Here is a 21,913-nt window from a genome sequence, read left to right as displayed (position 1 = left end):
TAAGGTTTTTATTCAATCCTAAATAGCTTTTGAAAATATGAGGCACCTCATTTTTGCATCTTCTTGTGTGTGTGTGTGTGTGTGTGTGTGTGTGTGTGTGTGTGTGTGTGTGTATGTGTGCGTGGGAGAGGGTAAAGGTTTGTTTACAGATAGTAATCTGTAGCTACCATGTGATATAACCGTCATAGCCCAAGTTTAATGCTTGAAAAGTTTTATTTGACTAATCATTTTTGTTTTAGGGAGATCTAATGGATAGTTAAATAGGGTCAATATATTTTTGTAAATTATTAACATTGCATTTCCTGTACTTCAAATTGAAGCCATTATTTTTATTCTGGTAGGCTCATAGCTGGCAGCCTGGAATAAAAAATCCATACCGTGGTGTTGTAGTGTGGCCTGTTCCTGAAAACATTGAAATCACTGTGACACTTTTTAAGGTAAGTTCCAGTTTTATAAGTTATAGGATTTATTATATAATCATAGTTCTAAATGATGGAATATTTCAGTATTCATTGTTCTATACATTTGGGTCCTTAATGTGCAGTAAGGACCTTAATGTGCGTTATTTTTAGAGATATAGCAGTTTATAACAATGTAAGGATATCAGAGTGTTTCATGGTCTATAAAGTCCAAATAATTTGGGAGTCTTTTTGAACTTATTCCAATTAAGATCAGTCGGAATACTTCTTTTACTACTTCTTACATTCTCCCCACAGGGAACTTTAAAGTGCTTTTTCTGTGGAAAGCTGAGGTTTGTGGAATTCTTAGTCCTGACCCTCATTTTGTTAGCCTTGTTTGTCTAATAACAAGATAGGTTTTTAAATTAGTATATGATAAATATTTTGTTGATGTTAATATAAGAAGATAAGTTTAAAATTGATTTTTGATAAATATTTTATAAATGTTAATATTTTATAAATACTATAGCTTAAAATAAAAATTTTGATAATAAATTCCAAGTGCAGGTCCAAAAACATAGCTGTGCATATAGCTAACTCTTTTTATATATGTTTTTTCTTGAAAGTATTCCTTATTTCTTAACATTATAAAATAGTCCTCACACATATGACAGTTATGCACTAGAATATTTACTTTCCTAACCAATTCCTTACCTGCTCAAAAAAAAAAGGTGGAGACCAGTATGTCTCAGTTTCAGCCTTCTTGAAAGTGGTGCAGTTAGGAAACAAATGCTTTATTTCTTCTTTGAATCCTTCCAATTGTGTTGACGTTACTTTTGCAGAAGGACAGAATGAAGGAAGACATCTCATTAAGCACAAACATAAAGTTTGTGAAAATCCACTAAAATACTTTAGGATATAAAATCTAAGTTGAGCAAAGTTATATGGCTTAGAGTGTGAAATCACTGTGTAAAAAAATACTTTTGATTTTGTAATCCAGTATATTAATTCCTATGTTCTGGAACTACTGCAGGGATCAATAGAACAAAACAGTATGTTGAATGTTGATGTACTAACCCATGAATGGGACACTACTTTTAAACGCTCTGTTTCATAGATACTCTATTTTATCAGAGATTCTTAACACTTTATGTATATTTTATAGTTTTGATATCATTGTTATTGGATCCTTTATAGTTTTGATATTATTGTTATTATAACTTACTTGATTATGCTTATCATGTATACACAATACTTGATTTGTTTGCCCAGGGAGAAATAAGGGATGAGACTGTAGCTGCTCTTCCTTTTTTTTCAGGAAAGATCAGAACCATCCTATTACCCTTTAGTCAGCTGTCCTCAAAGGCTATTATTAAACCCCCCTTAACCATACCTCTCCTAATGAAATGATATAGTAAGATTGGTAGTTAACAAGACCTTTAGAGTACTATTTCATTTAATTCTTAGTACTTTAGAGTACTATTTCATTTAATTCTTCTGTAATTATTCCCATTGTACTGATAAGGAAACTGAGACTAAGGAAGAAGGTAACTTGCCCAGTCACACTGTGATTTAGCCCTGGGGTGGTGGTGGTTTGTTTGTTTTTGATTTTGTTTTACATTGTATGGCCTGTTCTGTAATACAAACCATTCTGAATATAGATTACAACAGCAAAATCTCTGACATGCTTGAGGAAGACTTTTAAGTAATCTCTTGTGTGTTTTTGATTCAGTCTGTTTATATTGGTAAAGCAAGTGAATGGACACAGTTACACAACTTTAAAAAAAAAATGATAGAGAACAAGGGGTTAAGAGAGCCAATAAATGGCTGACAGCCATGTGTTTGGGCAAAGGATATGCACTGAGTGATTCTGAGTTGAAAGTGGCTGTTGAAATGTGTTACTTGGAGGATTAGGAGGTGTGAGTGTAGTTTTCAAGTGCTGATGAGAATGTTCAGCATATCCTATCACTGAACTCTTATGTCTTTAAGTGTTGGTCTGTAGGGAAAAAACCCAAATACCCCTTCCTCCCCATTTTGCTGTATTACACACATTTCTCTTCAGTTGTGCTATGGAGGCAAACTTGTGACCATTTAAAATACTTAAATAAATACTTAGATAAATAACTTTATCTTCCTTACTCTATGTCTTCCCAGAGTTCCATAGAAAAGCAGAAAAGTAAAACAAAATAATTTTTCGTTCTTTCATGGTAATTTTTTTTGATCTTGCATTTAAAATATTCAAGTGGAAAACTCTTTCATATTTCCCCCTTCCTTTTACTTAAAGTCTCACAATTTACTTAATCCTGAAACTTGTAAATAGGAAAGGACTGCTCTGAATCCTTTTTGTCCTAGGTATGGTATTCAGGTTGTGCTCATAGACAACATACTTTTTAAAAAAGTTATCAATGTATTTCATTTTTCTCTGACTTAACCAGAAATTAATTTCTTTAGCCTGCATGCTTGATTTTGAAATTTGAATTAGATTGAAAATAGCTATTGCTAGTAAATGAAAAAAAAAAAACCTATTTTAGGGTTTTGAGAAGGAAAACAGCTCTTTAAGCCATTTTCAATTTTTCTCTTTAGTGCAATGGTAGTAAAAGAGACACTAGAGGGTAGAGAGTAGGATATAAAGAAGACAGTTGATTCAAGCTAGAAGCAATTTTTACTACAAATGTTTTTGTTTAATCAATAATATAATTAGTTAATTATGTACATAGTCCAAAATGAACATTATTGTTGCTCCTTTACATCTTTTTAGTGACTTTGCCCTATCAGATATGTCCCTTGGTCCCATTAAAATTATTCTTTTAAGGGTAATATATCATCTCTGTTTCTAAAAAATGTTTCATCAGCTTTGAGAATTAATGTATATCATATATAAGTTACTGTTCAATATTTGTTAATTTGTAAGATATATATTCATTAATTCATTCATGAAGTATTCTTGAGAAACCACTGTGTGCCAGGTACTTTTCTAGGTCCTGGGGACGCAGAGATAAAACTGAACCAACAACAGGGCTAAAAGCCAGACAGACCTGGCTGTCTTATAATCTATTGCCTTTTACCTTTACTTATTCTAATATCTGTGGAAATTCTGTACAATCCCACCTAGTCCAAATGCTTCCTCACTCATCAAGCTTTTATTGTTCATTCCTCTAAGAAATGTATTGTCTTCAATTCTTTAGTAAAACCATGTATTTCATTCATCATATATGTATTTACATTAGTTGTTTGTCTTCGAAGGCAAGGACAACTATATTTGAATCCATATAACACCTCTACAATTCCTTGTATAATAAGTAGCTAATAAATATTTGTCAAATACTTGCAAAAGTATGCCTCATATAGAGAAAAGCTGCATTTGGTTGTGGGATCTGTTACCCTTTCTCAGGTTTCTGGTGGTGGAGGGTGGATGGGGGTATCAACATCCAACTTGCCATTTTGTGTAGATTATGAAGTCCTTTGCGGTACTTTGAAATTCCAGATGTTTATATAACCTCTGCACCAAGAAAACCTTGCCTCAAGTGATACTTTGAGTTTAAAATACTTAGAGGTATAGAAATGAGGGCAGAGTTTCATATGGGCATTTAATATCTTAATAAAGTGCTTCTTAATAGTTCACTCACTAAGTTATCTGAACCTGGATTTCTTTTTTTTTTAAATTTTTATTGGAGTATAGTTGATATACAATGTTGTGTTAGTTTCTGCTGTACAGCAAAGTGAATCAGTTATACATATACATATATCCACTCTTTTTTTTTTTTTTTAGCTTAAACAAGATAGAAGTTTATTTTTCTTATATAAACAACGTTTTGAGATAAGTAATCAGGACTGGTGTGGCAGCTCCACAATCATCTGGAACCCAGGCTCCTTCTATCTTCTTGCTCCACATCCTCAACCTGTGGCTCCCACCTCATGGCCCAAGATGGCTGCTTGAGTTCAAGCTATCATATTCACATTCCAGTCAGCAGGAAGGAGGAAAGTGGGAAGAAGGGACTTCTCTCTGACACTTCAAAGACTCTTCCCTTGACATGGATTTGGCCAGAATTTAGTAACATAGTCCTAACTGAGAAATATTTTGGAGGGCCCTGTGCCCAGCTTAAAAATAGGGGATTCTATTACTATATAAGAAGGGAAGAGCAGATATCAGAGTACAACAGCAGTCCCTGTACAAAAAGTAAGCACATTTTCCACATTTTACTTTCTGATTTCCCAACCCTTAGTGAACAGTTTTTTAATGTCCAAATTAATCTAAGAGAGGCTAAATCAATTTCCTGTTGGTTTTTTTTTTACATCTTTATTGGAGTATAATTGCTTTACAATGGTGTGTTAGTTTCTGCTTTATAACAAAGTCAATCAGTTATATATATACATATGTTCCCATATCTCTTCCCTCTTGCGTCTCCCTCCCTCCCAGCCTCCCTATCCCACCCCTATAGGAGGTCACAAAGGACCGAGCTGATCTCCCTGTGCTATGCGGCTGCTTCCCACTAGCTATCTATTTTACATTTTGGTAGTGCCACTCTCTCACTTTGGCCCAGCTTACCCTTCCCCCTCCGCATATCCTCAAGTCCATTCTCTAGTAGGTCTGTGTCTTTATTCCTATCTTACCCCTAGGTTCTTCATGACAGTTTTTTTTCTTAGATTCCATATATACGTGTTAGCATACTGTATTTGTCTTTCTCTTTCTGATTTACTTCACTCTGTATGACAGACTCTAGGTCCATCCACCTCACTACAAATAACTCAATTTCGTTTCTTTTTATGGCTGAGTAATATTCCATTGTATATATGTGCCACATCTTCTTTATCCATTCATCCGATGATGGACACTTAGGTTGTTTCCATCTCCTGTCTATTGTAAATAGAGCTGCAATGAACATTTTGGTACATGACTCTTTTTGAATTATGGTTTTCTCAGGGTATATGCCCAGTAGTGGGATTGCTGGGTCATATGGTAGTTCTATTTGTAGTTCTTTAAGGAACCTCCATACTGTTCTACATAGTGGCTGTACCAATTCACATTCCCACCAGCAGTACAAGAGTGTTCCCTTTTCTCCACACCCTCTCCAGCATTTATTGTTTCTAGATTTTTTGATGATGGCCATTCTGACCGGTGTGAGATGATACCTCATTGTAGTTTTGATTTGCATTTCTCAAATGATTAATGATGTTGAGCATTCTTTCATGTGTTTGTTGGCAGTCTGTATATCTTCTTTGGAGAAATGTCTATTTAGGTCTTCTGTCCATTTTTGGATTGCGTTGTTTGTTTTTTTGATATTGAGCTGCATGAGCTGCTTGTAAATTTTGGAGATTAATCCTTTGTCAGTTGCTTCATTTGCAAATATTTTCTCCCATTCTGAGGGTTGTCTTTTGGTCTTGTTTATGGTTTCCTTTGCTGTGCAAAAGCTTTGAAGTTTCATTAGGTCCCATTTGTTTATTTTTGTTTTTATTTCCATTTCTCTAGGAGGTGGGTCAAAAAGGATCTTGCTGTGATTTATGTCATAGAGTGTTCTGCCTATGTTTTCCTCTAAGAGTTTGATAGTTTCTGGCCTTATATTTAGGTCTTTAATCCATTTTGAGCTTATTTTTGTGTATGGTGTTGGGGAGTGATCTAATCTCATACTTTTACATGTACCTGTCCAGTTTTCCCAGCACCACTTATTGAAGAGGCTGTCCTTTCTCCACTGTACATTCCTGCCTCCTTTATCAAAGATAAGGTGACCATATGTGCATAGGTTTATCTCTGGGCTTTCTATCCTGTTCCATTGATCTATATTTCTGTTTTTGTGCCAGTACCATACTGTCTTGATTACTGTAGCCTTGTAGTATAGTCTGAAGTCAGGGAGCCTGATTCGTCCAGCTCCATTTTTCGTTCTCAAGATTGCATTGGCTATTCGGGATCTTTTGTGTTTCCATACAAACTGTGAAATTTTTTGTTCTAGTTCTATGAAAAATGCCAGTGGTAGTTTGATAGGGATTGCATTGAATCTGTAGATTGCTTTGGGTAGTAGAGTCATTTTCACAGTGTTGATTCTTCCAATCCAAAAACATGGTATATCTCTCCATCTATTTGTATCATCTTTAATTTCTTTCATCAGTGTCTTATAATTTTCTGCATACAGGTCTTTTGTCTCCTTAGGTAGGTTTATTCCTAGATATTTTATTCTTTTTGTTGCAATGGTAAATGGGAGTGTTTTCTTGATTTCACTTTCAGATTTTTCATCATTAGTGTATAGGAATGCCAGAGATTTCTGTGCATTAATTTTGTATCCTGCTACTTTACCAAATTCATTGATTAGCCCTAGTAGTTTTCTGGTAGCATCTTTAGGGTTCTCTATGTATAGTATCATGTCATCTGCAAACAGTGAGAGCTTTACTTCTTCTTTTCTGATTTGGATTCCTTTTATTTCCTTTCCTTCTCTGATTGCTGTGGCTAAAACTTCCAAAACTATGTTGAATAAGAGTGGTGAGAGTGGGCAACCTTGTCTTGTTCCGGATCTTAGTGGAAATGCTTTCAGTTTTTCACCATTGAGGATGATGTTGGCTGTGGGTTTGTCATATATGGCCTTTATTATGTTGAGGAAAGTTCCCTGTATGCCTACTTTCTGGAGGGTTTTTATCATAAATGGGTGTTGAATTTTCTCAGAAGCTTTTTCTGCATCTATGGAGGTGATCATATGGTTTTTATCCTTCAGTTTGTTAATATGGTGTATCACATTGAATGATTTGCATATATTGAAGAATCCTTGCATTCCTGGAATAAACCCCACTTGATCATGGTGTATGATCCTTTTAATGTGCTGTTGGATTCTGTTTGCTAGAATTTTGTTGAGGATTTTTGCATCTATGTTCATCAGTGATATTGGCCTGTAGTTTTCTTTCTTTGTGACATCTTTGTCTGGTTTTGGTATCAGGGTGATGGTGGCCTCCTAGAATGAGTTTGGGCGTGTTCCTCCCTCTGCTATATTTTGCAAGAGTTTGAGCAGGATAGGTGTTAGCTCTTCTCTAAATATTTGATAGAATTCGCTTGTGAAGCCATCTGGTCCTGGGATTTTGTTTGTTGGAAGATTTTTCATCACAGTTTCAATTTCAGTGCTTGTGATTGGTCTGTTCATATTTTCTATTTCTTCCTGATTCAGTCTTGGCAGGTTGTGCATTTCTAAGAATTTGTCCATTTCTTCCAGGTTGTCCATTTTTATTGGCATAGAGTTGCTTGTAGTAATCTCTCATGATCTTTTGTATTTCTGCAGTGTCAGTTGTTACTTCTCCTTTTTCATTGCTAATTCTATTGATTTGAGTCTTCTCCCTCTTTTTCTTGGTCAGTCTGGCTAATGGTTTATCAATTTTGCTTATCTTTTCAAAGAGCCAGCTTTTAGTTTTATTGATCTTTGCTATCGTTTCCTTCATTTCTTTTTCATTTATTTCTGATCTGATCTTTATGATTTCTTTCCTTCTGCTAACTTTGGGGGTTTTTTGTTCTTCTTTCTCTAATTGCTGTAGGTGCAAGGTTAGGTTGTTTATTCGAGATGTTTCCTGTTTCTTAAGGTAGGATTGTATTGCTATAAACTTCCCTCTTAGAACTGCTTTTGCTGCATCCCATAGGTTTTGGGTCGTTGTGTCTCCATTGTCACTTGTTTCTAGGTATTTTTTGATTTCCTCTTTGATTTCTTCAGTGATCACTTCATTATTAAGTAGTGTATTGTTTAGCCTCCATGTGTTTGTATTTTTTACAGAACTTTTCCTGTAATCGATATCTAGTCTCATAGCGTTGTGGTCGGAAAAGATACTTGATACAATTTCAATTTTCTTAAATATACCAAGGCTTGATTTGTAACCCAAGATATGATCTATCCTGGAGAATGTTCCATGAGCACTTGAGAAAAATGTGTATTCTTTTGTTTTTGGATGGAATGTCCTATAAATATCAATTAAGTCCATCTTGTTTAATGTATCATTTAAAGCTTGTGTTTCCTTATTTATTTTCATTTTGGATGATCTGTCCATTGGTGAAAGTGGGGTGTTAAAGTCCCTATTATGAATGTGTTACTGTTGATTTCCCCTCTTATGACTGTTAGTATTTGCCTTATGTATTGAGGTGCTCCTCTGTTGGGTGCATAAATATTTACAATTGTTATATCTTCTTCTTGGGTTGATCCCTTGATCATTATGTAGTGTCCTTCTTTGTCTCTTCTAATAGGCTTTATTTTAAAGTCTATTTTGTCTGATATGAGAATTGCTACTCCAGCTTTCTTTTGGTTTCCATTTGCATGGAATATCTTTTTCCATCCCCTCACTTTCAGTCTGTATGTGTCTCTAGGTCTGAAGTGGGTCTCTTGTAGACGGCATATATGTGGGGCTTGTTTTTGTATCCATTCATCAGTCTATGTCTTTTGGTGGGAGCATTTAATCCATTTACATTTAAGGTAATTATCAATATGTATGTTCCTATACCCATTTTCTTAATTGTTTTGGGTTTGTTATTGTAGGTCTTTTCCTTCTCTTGTGTTTCTTGCCTAGAGGAGATCCTTTAGCATTTGTTGTAAAGCTGGTTTGGTGGTGCTGAACTCTCTCAGCTTTTGCTTGTCTATAAAGATTTTAATTTCTCCATCAAATCTGAATGAGATCCTTGCTGGGTAGAGTAATCTTGTTTGTAGGTTTTTCTCCTTCATCACTTTAAATATGTCCTGCCAGTCCCTTCTGGCTTGCAGAGTTTCTGCTGAAAGATCAGCTGTTAACCTTATGGGGAGTCCCTTGTGTGTTATTTGTTGTTTTTCCCTTGCTGCTTTTAATATGTTTTCTTTGTATTTAATTTTTGACAGTTTGATTAATATGTGTCTTGGCGTGTTTCTCCTTGGATTTATCCTGTATGGGACTCTCTGTGCTTCCTGGACTTGATTAACTATTTCCTTTCCCATATTAGGGAAGTTTTCAACTATAATCTCTTCAAATATTTTCTCCATCCTTTTCTTTTTCTCCTCTTCTTCTGGAATCCCTATAATTCGAATGTTGGTGCGTGTAATGTTGTCCCAGAGGTCTCTGAGACTGTCCTCAGTTCTTTTCATTCTTTTTCTTTATTCTGCTCTGCAGTAGTTATTTCCACTATTTTATCTTCCAGGTCACTTATCCGTTTCTCTGCCTCAGTTATTCTGCTATTGATCCCTTCTAGAGTATTTTTCATTTCATTTATTGTGTTGTTCATCATTGCTTGTTTCATCTTTAGTTCTTCTAGGTCCTTGTTAAATGTTTCTTGCATTTTGTCTATTCTATTTCCAAGATTTTGGATCATTTTTACTATCATTATTCTGAATTCTTTTTCAGGTAGACTGCCTATTTCCTCTTCATTTGTTAGGTCTGGTGGGTTTTTATCTTGCTCCTTCATCTGCTGTGTGTTTTTCTGTCTTCTCATTTTGCTTATCTTACTGTGTTTGAGGTCTCCTTTTTGCAGGCTGCAGGTTCGTAGTTCCCGTTGTTTTTGGTGTCTGTCCCCAGTGACTAAAGTTGGTTCAGTGGTTTGTGTAGGCTTGCTGGTGGAGGGGACTAGTGCCTGTGTTCTGGTGGATGAGGCTGGATCTTGCCTTTCTGGTGGGTAGGTCCATGTCTGGTGGTGTGTTTTGGGGTGTCTGTGGCCTTATTATGATTTTGGGCAGCCTCTCTGCTAATGGGTGGGGTTGTGTTCCTGTCTTGCTAGTTGTTTGGCATAGGGCGTTCAGCACTGTAGCTTGCTGGTTGTTGAGAGAAGTTGGGTGTTGGTGTTGAGATGAAGATCTCTGGGAGATTTTTGCCATTTGATATTACGTGGAGCTGGGAGGTCTCTTGTGGACTAGCGTCCTGAAGTTGGTTCTCCCACCTCAGTGGCACAGCACTGACTCTTGCCTGAAGCACCAAGAGCCTTTCATCCACACGGCTCAGAATAAAAGGTAGAAAAGGTAGAAAGAAAGAAAGAAAGAAAGAGGATAAAAGAAAATAAAGTAAGATAAAATAAAGATTAAAAAACATTACTAAGAAAAAACTTTTTTTAAAAAGTAAAAAAAAAAACGGATGGATAGAACCCTAGGACAAATGGTGAAAGCAAAGCTATACACACAGAATCTCACACAGAACCATACACGTACACGCTAACAAAAAGAGGAAAAGGGGAAAAAATAATAAATCTTGCTCTCCAAGTCCACCTCCTCAATTTGGGATGATTTGTTGTCTATTCAGGTATTCTGCAGATGCAGGGTGCATCAAGTTGATTGTGGAGATCTAATCCGCTGCTCCTGAGGCTGCTGGGAGAGATTTCCCTTTCTCTTCTTTGTTTGCACAGCTGCCGGGGCTCAGCTTTGGATTTGGCCCCGCTTCTGTGTGTAGGTCGCCGGTTAAAGGAGCCACTGATTCGGGGTCTCTGGCTCCCTTAGACCGGAGGGAGGGAGAGGTACGGAGTGCGGGGCGAGCCTGCGGTGGCAGAGGCTGGCGTGACATTGCATCAGCCTGAGGCACGCCGTGCATTCTCCCGGGGAAGTTGTCCCTGGATCCCGGGACCCTGGCATGGCGGGCTGCATAGGCTCCCCGGAAGGGAGGTGTGGAGAGTGACCTGTGCTCGCACACAGGCTTCTTGGTGGCGGCAGCAGCAGTCTTAGCATCTCTTGCCCATCTCTGGGGTCTGCGCTGTTAGCCGCGGCTCGCGCCTGGCTCTGGAGCTCCTTTAAGCTGCGCTCTTAATCCCCTCTCCTCGGGCACCAGGAAACAAAGAGGGAAGAAGTCTCTTGCCTCTTCGGCAGGTCCAGACTTTTCCCCAGACTCCCTCCTGGCTAGCCATGGTGCACTAACCCCCTGCAGGCTGTGTACATGCCGCCAACCCCAGTCCTCTCCCTGCGCTCTGACTGAAGCCGGAGCCTCAGCTCTCAGCCCCGCCCGCCCCGGCCGTTGAGCAGACAAGCCTCTCGGGCTGGTGAGTGCCGGTAAGCACTGATCCTCTGTGCAGGAATCTCTCCACTTTGCCCTCCGCACCCGTTGTTGTGCTCTCCTCCGTGGCTCTATGTCCGAAGCTTCCCCCTCCGCCACCCGCAGTCTCCGCCCGCAAAGGGGCTTCCTAGTGTGTGGAAACTTTTCCTCCTTCACAGCTCCTTCCCACTGGTGCAGGTCCCGTTCCTATTCTTTTGTCTCTGTTTATTGGGGTTTTTTTTGCCCTACCCAAGTACGTGGGGAGTTTCTTGCCTTTTGGTAGGTCAGAGGTCTTCTGCCAGCATTCAGTAGGTGTTCTGTAGGAGTTGTTCCACGTGTAGATGTCCTCCTGATGTATCTGTGGGGAGGAAGGTGATCTCCGTGTCTTAACTCTTCCGCCATCCTCCTGTTGGTTCTATCCACTCATTTTTAGATTCTGTTCCCCTGTAGGTCATTACAGAGTATTGAGTCGAGTTTCCTGTGCTATACAGTAGGTTCTTATTAATTATCTATTTTATATATAGTGTGTATATGTCAAGTCCAATCTCCCATTTTATCCCTCCCACCCCCCCTTCCCCCTTGATAACCATAAGTTTGTTTTCTACATCTCTGACTCTATTTCTGTTTTGTAAATAAGTTCATTTGTACCAATTTTTTTAGATTCCACATATAAGTGATATCATATATTTGTCCCTCAGTTTCTTTTTGTATTGTTTTAGATGCAATGATAGAAGATAATGATATGCATTAACATAAGTAAAATAGAGAATTTCTTAGTAAAAAATAATGATTTAAATTTAGGTAAGTTATGGAAGTTTCTTAAGAGTAGGCCATTCTGCCTCTCCTTTTTTAAAAACTTGGAAAAAGCTAGGAGCAAGGCTGTTTGTATTTTTTTAACTGGATTGACTGAATTAAGAAATGTATTTCAACTTTATATTTTACTTTTGTTACAGGATCCTCATGCAGAGGAATTTGAAGATAAAGAGTGGACATTTGTCATAGAAAATGTAAGCTAATCGTAAATTCTGTCACCTTTCATATTTTTGACTGTATAAATTACTAAGGTACATTAGCATTTTGGTGGTAGGAGAAATGCTGCCTTATAAAAATTAAATAGTGATTTGTAACTTTTAGATTTTTTTAAATGAAATGATAGCCGGTAGCAGAATTATTTGTAAATATTTTTGTTAAAAATATAGACGTAAAAATACTCTTCAATGCTGAATTATGTATATGCTCTATGTATTCTGTTGGGGGCTTGAGGGAAGGATCATGTCTTATTCATCTTTTTATCTATTTAGCATCTGATATGGTGCTTCTCACATAACAAATGCTCATTGAAACATTTTTTGAATGAAACTATGAATGATCTTAGAAATCTTTAAAAAAAAGTATATGCTTTAACTCTTTGGGTTGAGGGATTCTAGAGTGGTACTTTAATAATCATCTTCAATTAGTTTACATATTGTGGAGTCCCAGGTGACTTGCAGGCATACAGTAGTTGTTTAATAAATGTTTATTGAATGGAGATTAGGGAAGACAGGCCATGAAGATACAGTGAGAAAGAATGTGGATTCTGGAGTCTGATAGACCTAATTGCAAGCCCTAGCTCTTCCATTTATAGGCTCTGTGATTGTGGTAAGTTTCTTAACTTCTCAGCAATCAATTTACAGGTTTGTGAGGATTAAATAATTTCAATGAATATTAGCTTTTATCATTGTCATTGACATCATTACCATGATTGTTATTAAAGTTCTAAAATATATTTGTAACAGTTTTTTTTTTTTTTTTTTTCGTGGTACGCGGGCCTCTCACTGTTGTGGCCTCTCCCGTTGCGGAGCAACAGGCTCCGGACGCGCAGGCTCAGCGTCCATGGCTCACGGGCCTAGCCGCTCTGCGGCATGTGGGATCTTCCCAGACTGGGCATGAACCCGTGTCCCCTGAATCGGCAGGTGGACTCTCAACCACTGCGCCACCAGGGAAGCCCTGTAACAGTTTTATAACATGCTTTATAACAGCATATTCTTCCTTTCTGTGCCTGACTTTGTTTTATATCTCAGTGGTGAAAGGAATCTTATACTTTTTCCAGCAATAGCTGGGCCATTTTTAGACATGAAGATCTGGGAAGCTTGGGAAGGAGATCAGGTCCAAACACAGTGGAAGGAGTTCTGATGGCTGGATATCAAGCCAATGTCATTGTGTTATGGTTCACACATGTTAACAGTTCTGGATTTTCTGTAGTGATAGGTTTGAACACTATACTTGGAATAGCATTGAGGTTTTAAAAACAAACAAACTTACACTTCTTGAAATTGGTTACAGCCTTAAAAATCTAGCTTTCATTAATTAAGAGCTTCTCCCCAATGGATGTTTTTATGGTTTTCAATACCCGCGGCTCTGTTATACATCTTTGTTAATTTGATGTACTAAAGAATTAGCCAGTTAATTTGGGGTTGTAATTAATAGTAGAAGTATGTAAACACTAACTTTATATTTGTTTAGAAAGGTGTTCTTATTACTCCTCTAATTAATCTTAGGATAGAGGCACAGCAGTTTTAAATTTCTGAGCAATAGGTTATAAGCTGTTACTGAAAGGTACAAGTAAAAAAAAAAAGCTATATGATATAGATCAGGTTTGGATGCAAAAGGCATTCAAATCTATAGGATTTTAGGAAAAATATTTTTAAGTTCTGTGTTATATATTTTATAAAAATATTTTAAAGGTCTATAGAGGAATACTAAAATTAAAACAGTGAGATTTAAATGGATCATGAGATAAAGAGGTATATTTTGGATTTTACTTTCCATGTTGGGGTATGTGTTTCTCAAGTCGAAGTGTACATTTATATCCTTTTTATGAAAAATATATTTAAGCCCAGCAGCTTATTTTACTCATTTGCCTATTTATTACTCAAGTGATTGAAGTTGTTAGAAATCTGTTAGGTAAGGGAGTGGCCATAGGAGGAAAATGGAAAATAAAATACATTAGCAATTCTTCTTTCCAAGTGTTTATTATTAAATTAGATTCACAAAAATCTAATAAAAATAATATAGATGACTTTTAACTATTCATATTGTTTATAAAACTTTATAAAACCAAAATTTTAATTGAACTGTTACTAGAGGTTAAATTTTACTCTGTCATCAGAAGATTTTGGAGACCTTACTCTGAGTTACCTTGTGGAGAGAACATTGCATTTGTGGAGATTTCCAGCCATCATTATGCTTTTTAATAGCTGAAAGATTTTCTACCTTCTTGTCATTCTGCCTCCTCATATTCTTATATGAAAAAAATGCATTTTCCTTTCTCCCATATCATAGTATAGAGAAGACATGAGCTTTTGATTGGTTAGAATTGAGTATAAATCCTGATGTGCCTTCAAAGCTGGTGACCTTGAGATTATTTTCTAGGAGTTAATTTCTTCATCTGTAAAATGAAAGGTTTCTACTAAATGATCTCAGAGGGATTTTCTAGGTCCATGACTTTGTTTCAGTCAATAGGAATATTTTTATAAACTTTTTTGGAAATTATCTTTTTATAGATCAAATTTTTTATTTTCAAGTTCTTGGAGAATGAAATATTTAAAAGAGTTATCTGGCATGTCATTTTGGGATCAATTAATAACTCCCTAATTTATATCTTTCTTTAAACAATCAATATTGGCATATATATTTTCTGTATATTTTTATTTCTGGAATGGATTATGAGTATTATTGCAAGTTTCCTATTCTGAACTTTTTTAGCACAACCGTTCTTTCCCCTTACTCCTTGTTGCTGTAATAGTTATTTCCTATGCCAGGATTAGGGGGAAAAACAAAGAATGAAAGAAAGAAAATTGAATTGTGGTTTCAACTCACTTTTCATGTAAACATACTTTTCACGTATTAGCCTTTGTAGTAGAAACCTAACTTCTCAGCCATGGGTATTAAAAAAACAAAAAACAAAACCCGCCATCTTTAAAGAGATGGTCAGAACTTAGGGGAACCTACGTATTGAAGACCTAATTTGAAGAGAAGTAAAATTAATCAGAATGTGAGAGGAACACACAATTAATTCCTTAGCTATTAATAATAGTGACAGCAATAATGATGATGATTGCTAGGAACCTAATGCAAGAAAATAACAAATAGTTTATTAGATGAGTTTCTTATTATTTTATTGTTGACTTTTGCCTGTTTTTACAGCAGGCTTTTTTTTGTTTTGTTTTTGAAGAGACATTTATGGGATTTGACCTATTTTACTAGCCTAATGTTTATTTTTTAAAAGAGGTAAGTATTAAATGCATCCATTATTTACTTACATTGTATAAAGCTACCAGACTTAGGAACTGTGGTGAAATTGTTTTACTCTTATTAATGCATGGGAAAGAGCATGAATGCACATGTTGTGACTAAACCATTTAAAATACATTAACTTAAAGGAGAACACACTAATTTACATACTTTAAATTAGGACAACTATCATAAATTGTGAACTATTTAATGTGAAAGGATGAGTTTATATAATTAACCCTAAAACAAAACAAAAGTGGTGTATTCTCACATGGAAGATAGACTAGAATTGGGCATGTCTCCCTCTTTAGTTTTCAGGAGGAACTTAATTTTTTTCTGCTGGGACCAACTTCTGTATGGTGAGAAAAAAACGAATTTTGAGAATATTTTTTTTCTTTACCTATCCAGGTGTGTTAACTCTTTTTCCTCTTCTGGAAAACCTAGGTCAGTTTTCTGAGGTGTTAAAAGGACTCTTGCTTGGCAAAGTAATAGGGGAAGAGTTCTGTTCCACTTATATTTGTAGCTACCACAATTTTTTTACATAGTACCTTTTGTGTACTAGGTACTCAATATATTATATGTTGTTGAAGGAGTGAGTGAATAAATGATTAAACTCAGTATCCTGTAAGGTTTATTCTTTTTAAGACAGGAATTAGCATTCATCAACTATATTGAAGAAAAATTCAAAAAGTAGACTCTAGTGGCAGTGAGATATTATGTGAGGGATCCATATGTCATTACAGTAGAGGTTCTCCTGATCAGTCTCTAGTTAATTTACACGGATTACCTCATACTTTCCATTCTGTCTGTAAAACGTCCTGGTTTTAATCCCATATGTGTCAACATGGTTAGTAGGCTACTCTCTGACACACTTCTGCACACTTCTCTCACAGGTGAGTTGTAAGTTGAGTTTGACCCCTTACAAGACCTCATGTAATGCTGTTGACCCGTTATTGTAATTATATAATTTAATTAGATGTTTCCTAGGCCAGTGAAATATCAGTTTGAGGCATTATTTCATGAAAACCGTTAAAATGCTTTAGAAAGAGTTGATAGAAGTGAGTTGTTAAAAACTGCTCTCAAATCTGGTGTGGAAATACAACTGTAAAAAATTGGGAAAATTTATGAAAATCTGAAAGGATTTTGCATTCAGATTATTTCTCTTTTGTCCTTATATATTGATTTCATTTAAAAGTGATTGAAGTACACTAATGATATGTTATGGCTGTTGATTATGAGAAAATTGGCAGTCAACGAAATTATACTCAAAGAAGAGCCCATGAAAACTGGTGAATGAAACACATTAATATGTATTAAACAAAATTAAAATGTTTGTGTATCAGTATTTATAATTCTTCCCTTTAATTGACCAATTCTCTGTGACATTCAGATGATTTAAGAGGGATTCTACTATGAATGTATACTAAGCCATTCTCATGGGATCTCTCTATATACTCATGTATAGGATTAAAGAACTGTTCTTAGAAATTTTCTTTTAAACCTAAATTCAATATAAGTAGACATTACATTTTTCAGGTAGTAGCAGTTCACTTTGCTTGACATCATCATATTCATTCATTCATTCAGTAGCAGGTAATTCACTGAGTATGTATTTTGTGCTGGGCACTCTTCTAGGTACTGGCAATAGAGTGGTATATAAAACACATTAAAAATCTCTTCCTCATGGAGTTTACATTTGTGTGTGTGAGAGAGAGACAGAAAATAAAAATTAATATATGGGAAATATATACTATGTTAGATAATATACATATATAATATATGTTAAATACATGTTAAATATATAAGTGCTAAAGAAAAAAAGCAAGGAAGGGGGATAGGGATTCATCTATTACAGTTACATAGATATAATGAGCTTTATTATTTCTTGTAAGGTCTCCAAAAGAGAATTCAGCCATACTTGTCCAATTAATTTGAAAGATATTTTAATAAGAATTTATTAAACCAATATTACAAGGTTCTAGAAAGTTTAACCTTGCAATGCTATATAAACCTTTTCCTAGGTTACAGCTCCCCTCAGTGGTGAATGATGAAATTGACTCTGGTCTAGAGAAACAGTTCTATTCCTGTAGCAATAGCATGTTATAATATTGTGCTCTGCTTTACATTTTAGTACATGCTTTCTGTATGTATGTTTCCACATTACATACAGAAGACCTAGTGAATTTCAAAGGACTGTCTTTTTCTCTTGTAAAGTCTGGATTTTGTTTGAAAGTCTCTTAGTAAGTTGTTGTGACACTGAGAAGGCATACTCCAAAAGAGCATTCAAAAACGGAATTTTGATATCTTTATTTTCTTTGCACTTTGTTATAACCCCACAATCAGTGAAATTTAAAGTTTTTGTTTAATATAAAATATCTCAATAAAATGCAGAAGTCTCCAAAATATATTACCGTAACAAATTTATTGGATACTTACTATATATCAGGTACTGTGTGGAATGCTATATACACATTATCTCATTTACTCACTATGATAATAGGAATTATCATACTAAGTGAAGTAAGTCAGAGAGAGACAAATATCATATGATATCACTTATATGTGGAATCTAAAGAATAATATAAATGAACATATTTACAAAACAGAAACAGACTCACAAACATTGGAAAAAAACATCGGTTACCAAAGGGGAAAGGGTAGGAGAGGGATAAATTAGGAGTTTGGGATTAGCAGATACAAACTACTATCTGTAAAATAGATAAACAACAAAGTCCTACTGTATAGCATAGGGAACTATATTCAATATCTTATAGTTTATAGTAATAAAGTATACTGGAAAAGAATGTGAAAAAGGATATATAGAGATATATGTATATCTCTATATATCTGAATCACTTTGCTGTACACCAGAAACTAACACAACATTGTAAATTAACTATACTTCAATGTAAAAGAAATAAGAAAAAAAATGTAGGAGTAATAAACCTCTATGTACCCATCTCCAAGCTTCAATAATCTTCAATACTTTGGTAAACTTATTTCATCCCCACTTTTATTTCATTCCCACTGTTTTTTAAACCAGATTATTTAAAGTTAATCTTAGATATTGTATCATTTCTTCTGTAAATAACGAAGGCCGCTTTTGAACACCATCAGTTTGGGAACTTGTTAAAAGTTATTGGCATGTTAGAAAAGGTGATCAATCTACAAAAGGTGTTTCTGTTTTGTTTTGTTTTTTTAATTTTTGTAAACTTAATTTCCTTGTAGATCATCTTTCTGACCTGGTAGGCCTAAGGTTCGAAATTAACTATTTTGTTCCTTGAGAAGTGATATTATATGTTCTTGTTTTCATATAGAAGATATTTAAGTTAATATTAGAAGCAACAAGGCTTTTCCCCCAACCCCCTTAGAATTAAACTCCTGCATTTAGAATAGGAAGCTCATAGTTCAGACAGCCTTTCCTGATCTTTTAATTATCCTGTCATCTTTCTGTTGTATATGATTATGTGAATGGTGACTGTCTGTGTAAATTAGGTAGGGTATTCTAGATATAGCTAGTAGTTAAATGAAGCTTTGTGAGCCAGCTCAGTCTCATTGTGGTTAAATTTCCAAGAAAGTCCATACATAATACACTTTTTTTTCCCTCCTTCATTTTCCTTATATTAAATATTTAGTGTGTTGTTCAGTTCAGAAATATCTCAGATTGTGTTTCTGAAGGAAAATTCCATCTCCTTTATTCTGAAGTGACCCTTTGGCTTTAAAGAAAGTAATGGAGGTGCTTTTGTTGCACTTAAAGAAACGTATGTCCAAGAATGATCATATATGCCTTGAGCCTGACAGAATTCTCAAAATCCTAAAATTCTTGTGTAACTACCTGTTTGCTTAAATACTTATTTAGTTTTCCCTTTTCATCTTGCCTGTCATTTTTTTGTTAATTGTCAATTTTATTAGATTATATGAATTAGAAGAAAGCAAGTTACCATCTTCAAATCCTACACTCTAAAATTCTTGACACAGGAAGGGACCTTACATGGATTAACATCTAAAGTCTACTGTGAGGTATTTATCTATGTGTGACGCAAGAAACCCTGTGTTAAAGTAGTAAATAAACTACTGCATGTTAAACAGTTTATTTCATGTAGTAGTTTACTTTGTAAAATGTCCTAGCTAACAAATTTAAGTTTTATTTAGCAGCAACAAAGCACTATTTTCATACTGTTATGTGTATCTTACATGTGTATACTATTGGGTAGTCTTTTTGGTTAGATTTTCTGATTTTTGTCCCAGTTCATCAACTTTATTAATGTTAATCATACCTTACAGATCAAACAAGTAGAACAATATAAAACTTCACCAAATTAAAGTCTTGGTATTCATATTTGCTTATACATTCACTAACTGTTGATTAAATGGATACCATGTCGTAGATATTTGCTAGTTATTGAGAGTATAATACTGAAAAAGCTATGGCTCCTGACTCCAAGTATCCTACAGTCTGAGAGGGAAATAAACAGGCAACCACCACAATAAAAGTATAGGGTGTTAAATGTGCACATATAAAGAGTGCTTAACCCAGTCTTGGTGGATGAGGGGAAGCTTTCTATTGAAAGTGATGTATAAGTTGAAACCTAAAAGATAAAGTTATTTTTTTAATTGAAGTATAGTTAATTTACAATATTATATTAATTTCAGGTATACAGCATAGCAATTCAGTATATTTACAGATTATGCTCCATTAAGTTATTACTTAATGAGGGGGACCTTCAAGATGGTGGAAGAGTAAGACATGGAGATCACCTTCCTCCCCACAGATACATCAAAAGTACATCTACATGTGGAACAACTCCTACAGAACACCTACTGAATGCTGGCAGAAGACCTCAGACTTCCCAAAATGCAAGAAACTCCCCACGTACCTGGGTAGGGCAAAAGAAAAAACAGACAAAAGAATAGGGACAGAACCTGCACCTCGGGGAGGGAGCTATGAAGGAGGAAAGGTTTCCACACACTAGGAAGCCCCTTCACTGGCAGAGACGGGGGGTGGTGGGGGGGAAGCTTCAGAGCCACAGAGGAGAGGGCAGCAACAGGGATGCAGAGGGCAAAGCGGAGAGATTCCCGCACAGAGGATCAGTGCCGACCAGCACTCACCAGCCTGAGAGGCTTGTCTGCTCACCCGCTGGGGTGGGTGGGGGCTGGGAGCTGAGGCTCGGGCTTCGGAGGTCAGATCCCAGAGAGAGCACTGGGGTTGGCGGTGTGAACACAGCTGAAGGGGGCTAGTGCGCCACAGCTAGCTGGAGGGAGTCCGGAGAAAAGTCTGGACCTGTCTTAAGAGGGAAGAGACCATTGTTTCGGGGTGTGCGAGGAGAGGGGATTCCTTTCCTGTCTGCCCACAGAAGGCAGAACACTGCCTAAACGAGCTCCAGAGACGGGCACGAGCCGTGGCTGTCAGCTCGGACACCAGAGACAGGCATGAAGTGCTAACGCTGCTGCTGCAGCCACGAAGAATCCTGTGTGCAAGCACAGGTCACTATCCACACGTCTCACCACCCTAACCCCAAACACTGGGAGCCTGTGCAGCCCACCACTGCCAGGGTCCCGTGATCCAGGGAGAACCTCCATGGGAGAACACACAGTGCGCCTCAGGCTGTTGCAATGTCACACTGGCCTCTGCCACCACAGGCTCACCCTGCATTCCAATTATAACTGCCGTACCCCTCCCTCCTCCTGGCATGAGTGACCCACAGCCCCCTAATCAGCCGCTGCTTTAACCGCATCCTTTCTGGGCGGGAACAGAAGCCTGAAGGCAACCTACACACGGAGCTGGGGCCGAAACCAAAGCTGAACCCCAGGAGATGTGCAAACGAAGAAGAGAAAGGGAAATTTCTCTGTGCAGCCTCAGGAGCAGTGGATTAAATGCCCGCAATCAACTTGAGGTACCCTGCACCTGTGGAATACCTGAATAGACAACAAATCAATGCAAAATTGAGGCAGTGGACTTTGGGAGCAACTGTAGCCTTGGGGTTTCCTGTGTGTGACTGACTTGTTTCTGATTTTTATGTTTATCTTAGTATAGTTTTTAGCACTTGTTGGGTTTGTATATTGGTTTGATTGCTCTCTTTGTTACTTTTCATTTTTTTATTTTAATTTTTTATTTCTTTAATTATTTAAAAAAATTTTTAATTTTAATTATTTTAATTAATTAATTAATTTTTTATTTTTTTAAATTTTTCTTTCTTTCTTTTTTTCTCCCTTTTCTTCTGAGCCATGTGACTGACAAGGTCTTGGTGCTCCTGCCTGGTGTCAGGCCTGAGCCTCTCAGGTGGGAGAGCCAAGTTCAGGACATTGGTCCTCCAGAG

The 21,913-nt window shown here is 36.4% G+C and overlaps 1 protein-coding gene across 9 annotated transcripts in view; it reads left to right on the top strand.

The window, feature by feature from the left end:
- Nucleotides 1-21,913, top strand: part of EHBP1 (EH domain binding protein 1) — a 559,191-nt gene that overhangs the window by 279,722 nt on the left and 257,556 nt on the right. For all 9 annotated transcript variants that reach the window (XM_079941625.1, XM_079941630.1, XM_079941629.1 and 6 more), the window contains 2 exons: nucleotides 342-437; nucleotides 12,278-12,331. In XM_079941625.1, coding sequence (XP_079797751.1) covers nucleotides 342-437; nucleotides 12,278-12,331 — 150 coding nt within the window. The remainder of the gene's footprint in view (nucleotides 1-341; nucleotides 438-12,277; nucleotides 12,332-21,913) is intronic.

This window comes from Stenella coeruleoalba (assembly GCF_951394435.1).
Source record: "Stenella coeruleoalba genome assembly, chromosome: 13".
NCBI lineage: Eukaryota > Metazoa > Chordata > Mammalia > Artiodactyla > Delphinidae > Stenella > Stenella coeruleoalba.
The sequence above is the reverse complement of the archived record's forward strand: the minus strand, read 5'-3'. Positions and strand labels throughout refer to the sequence as shown.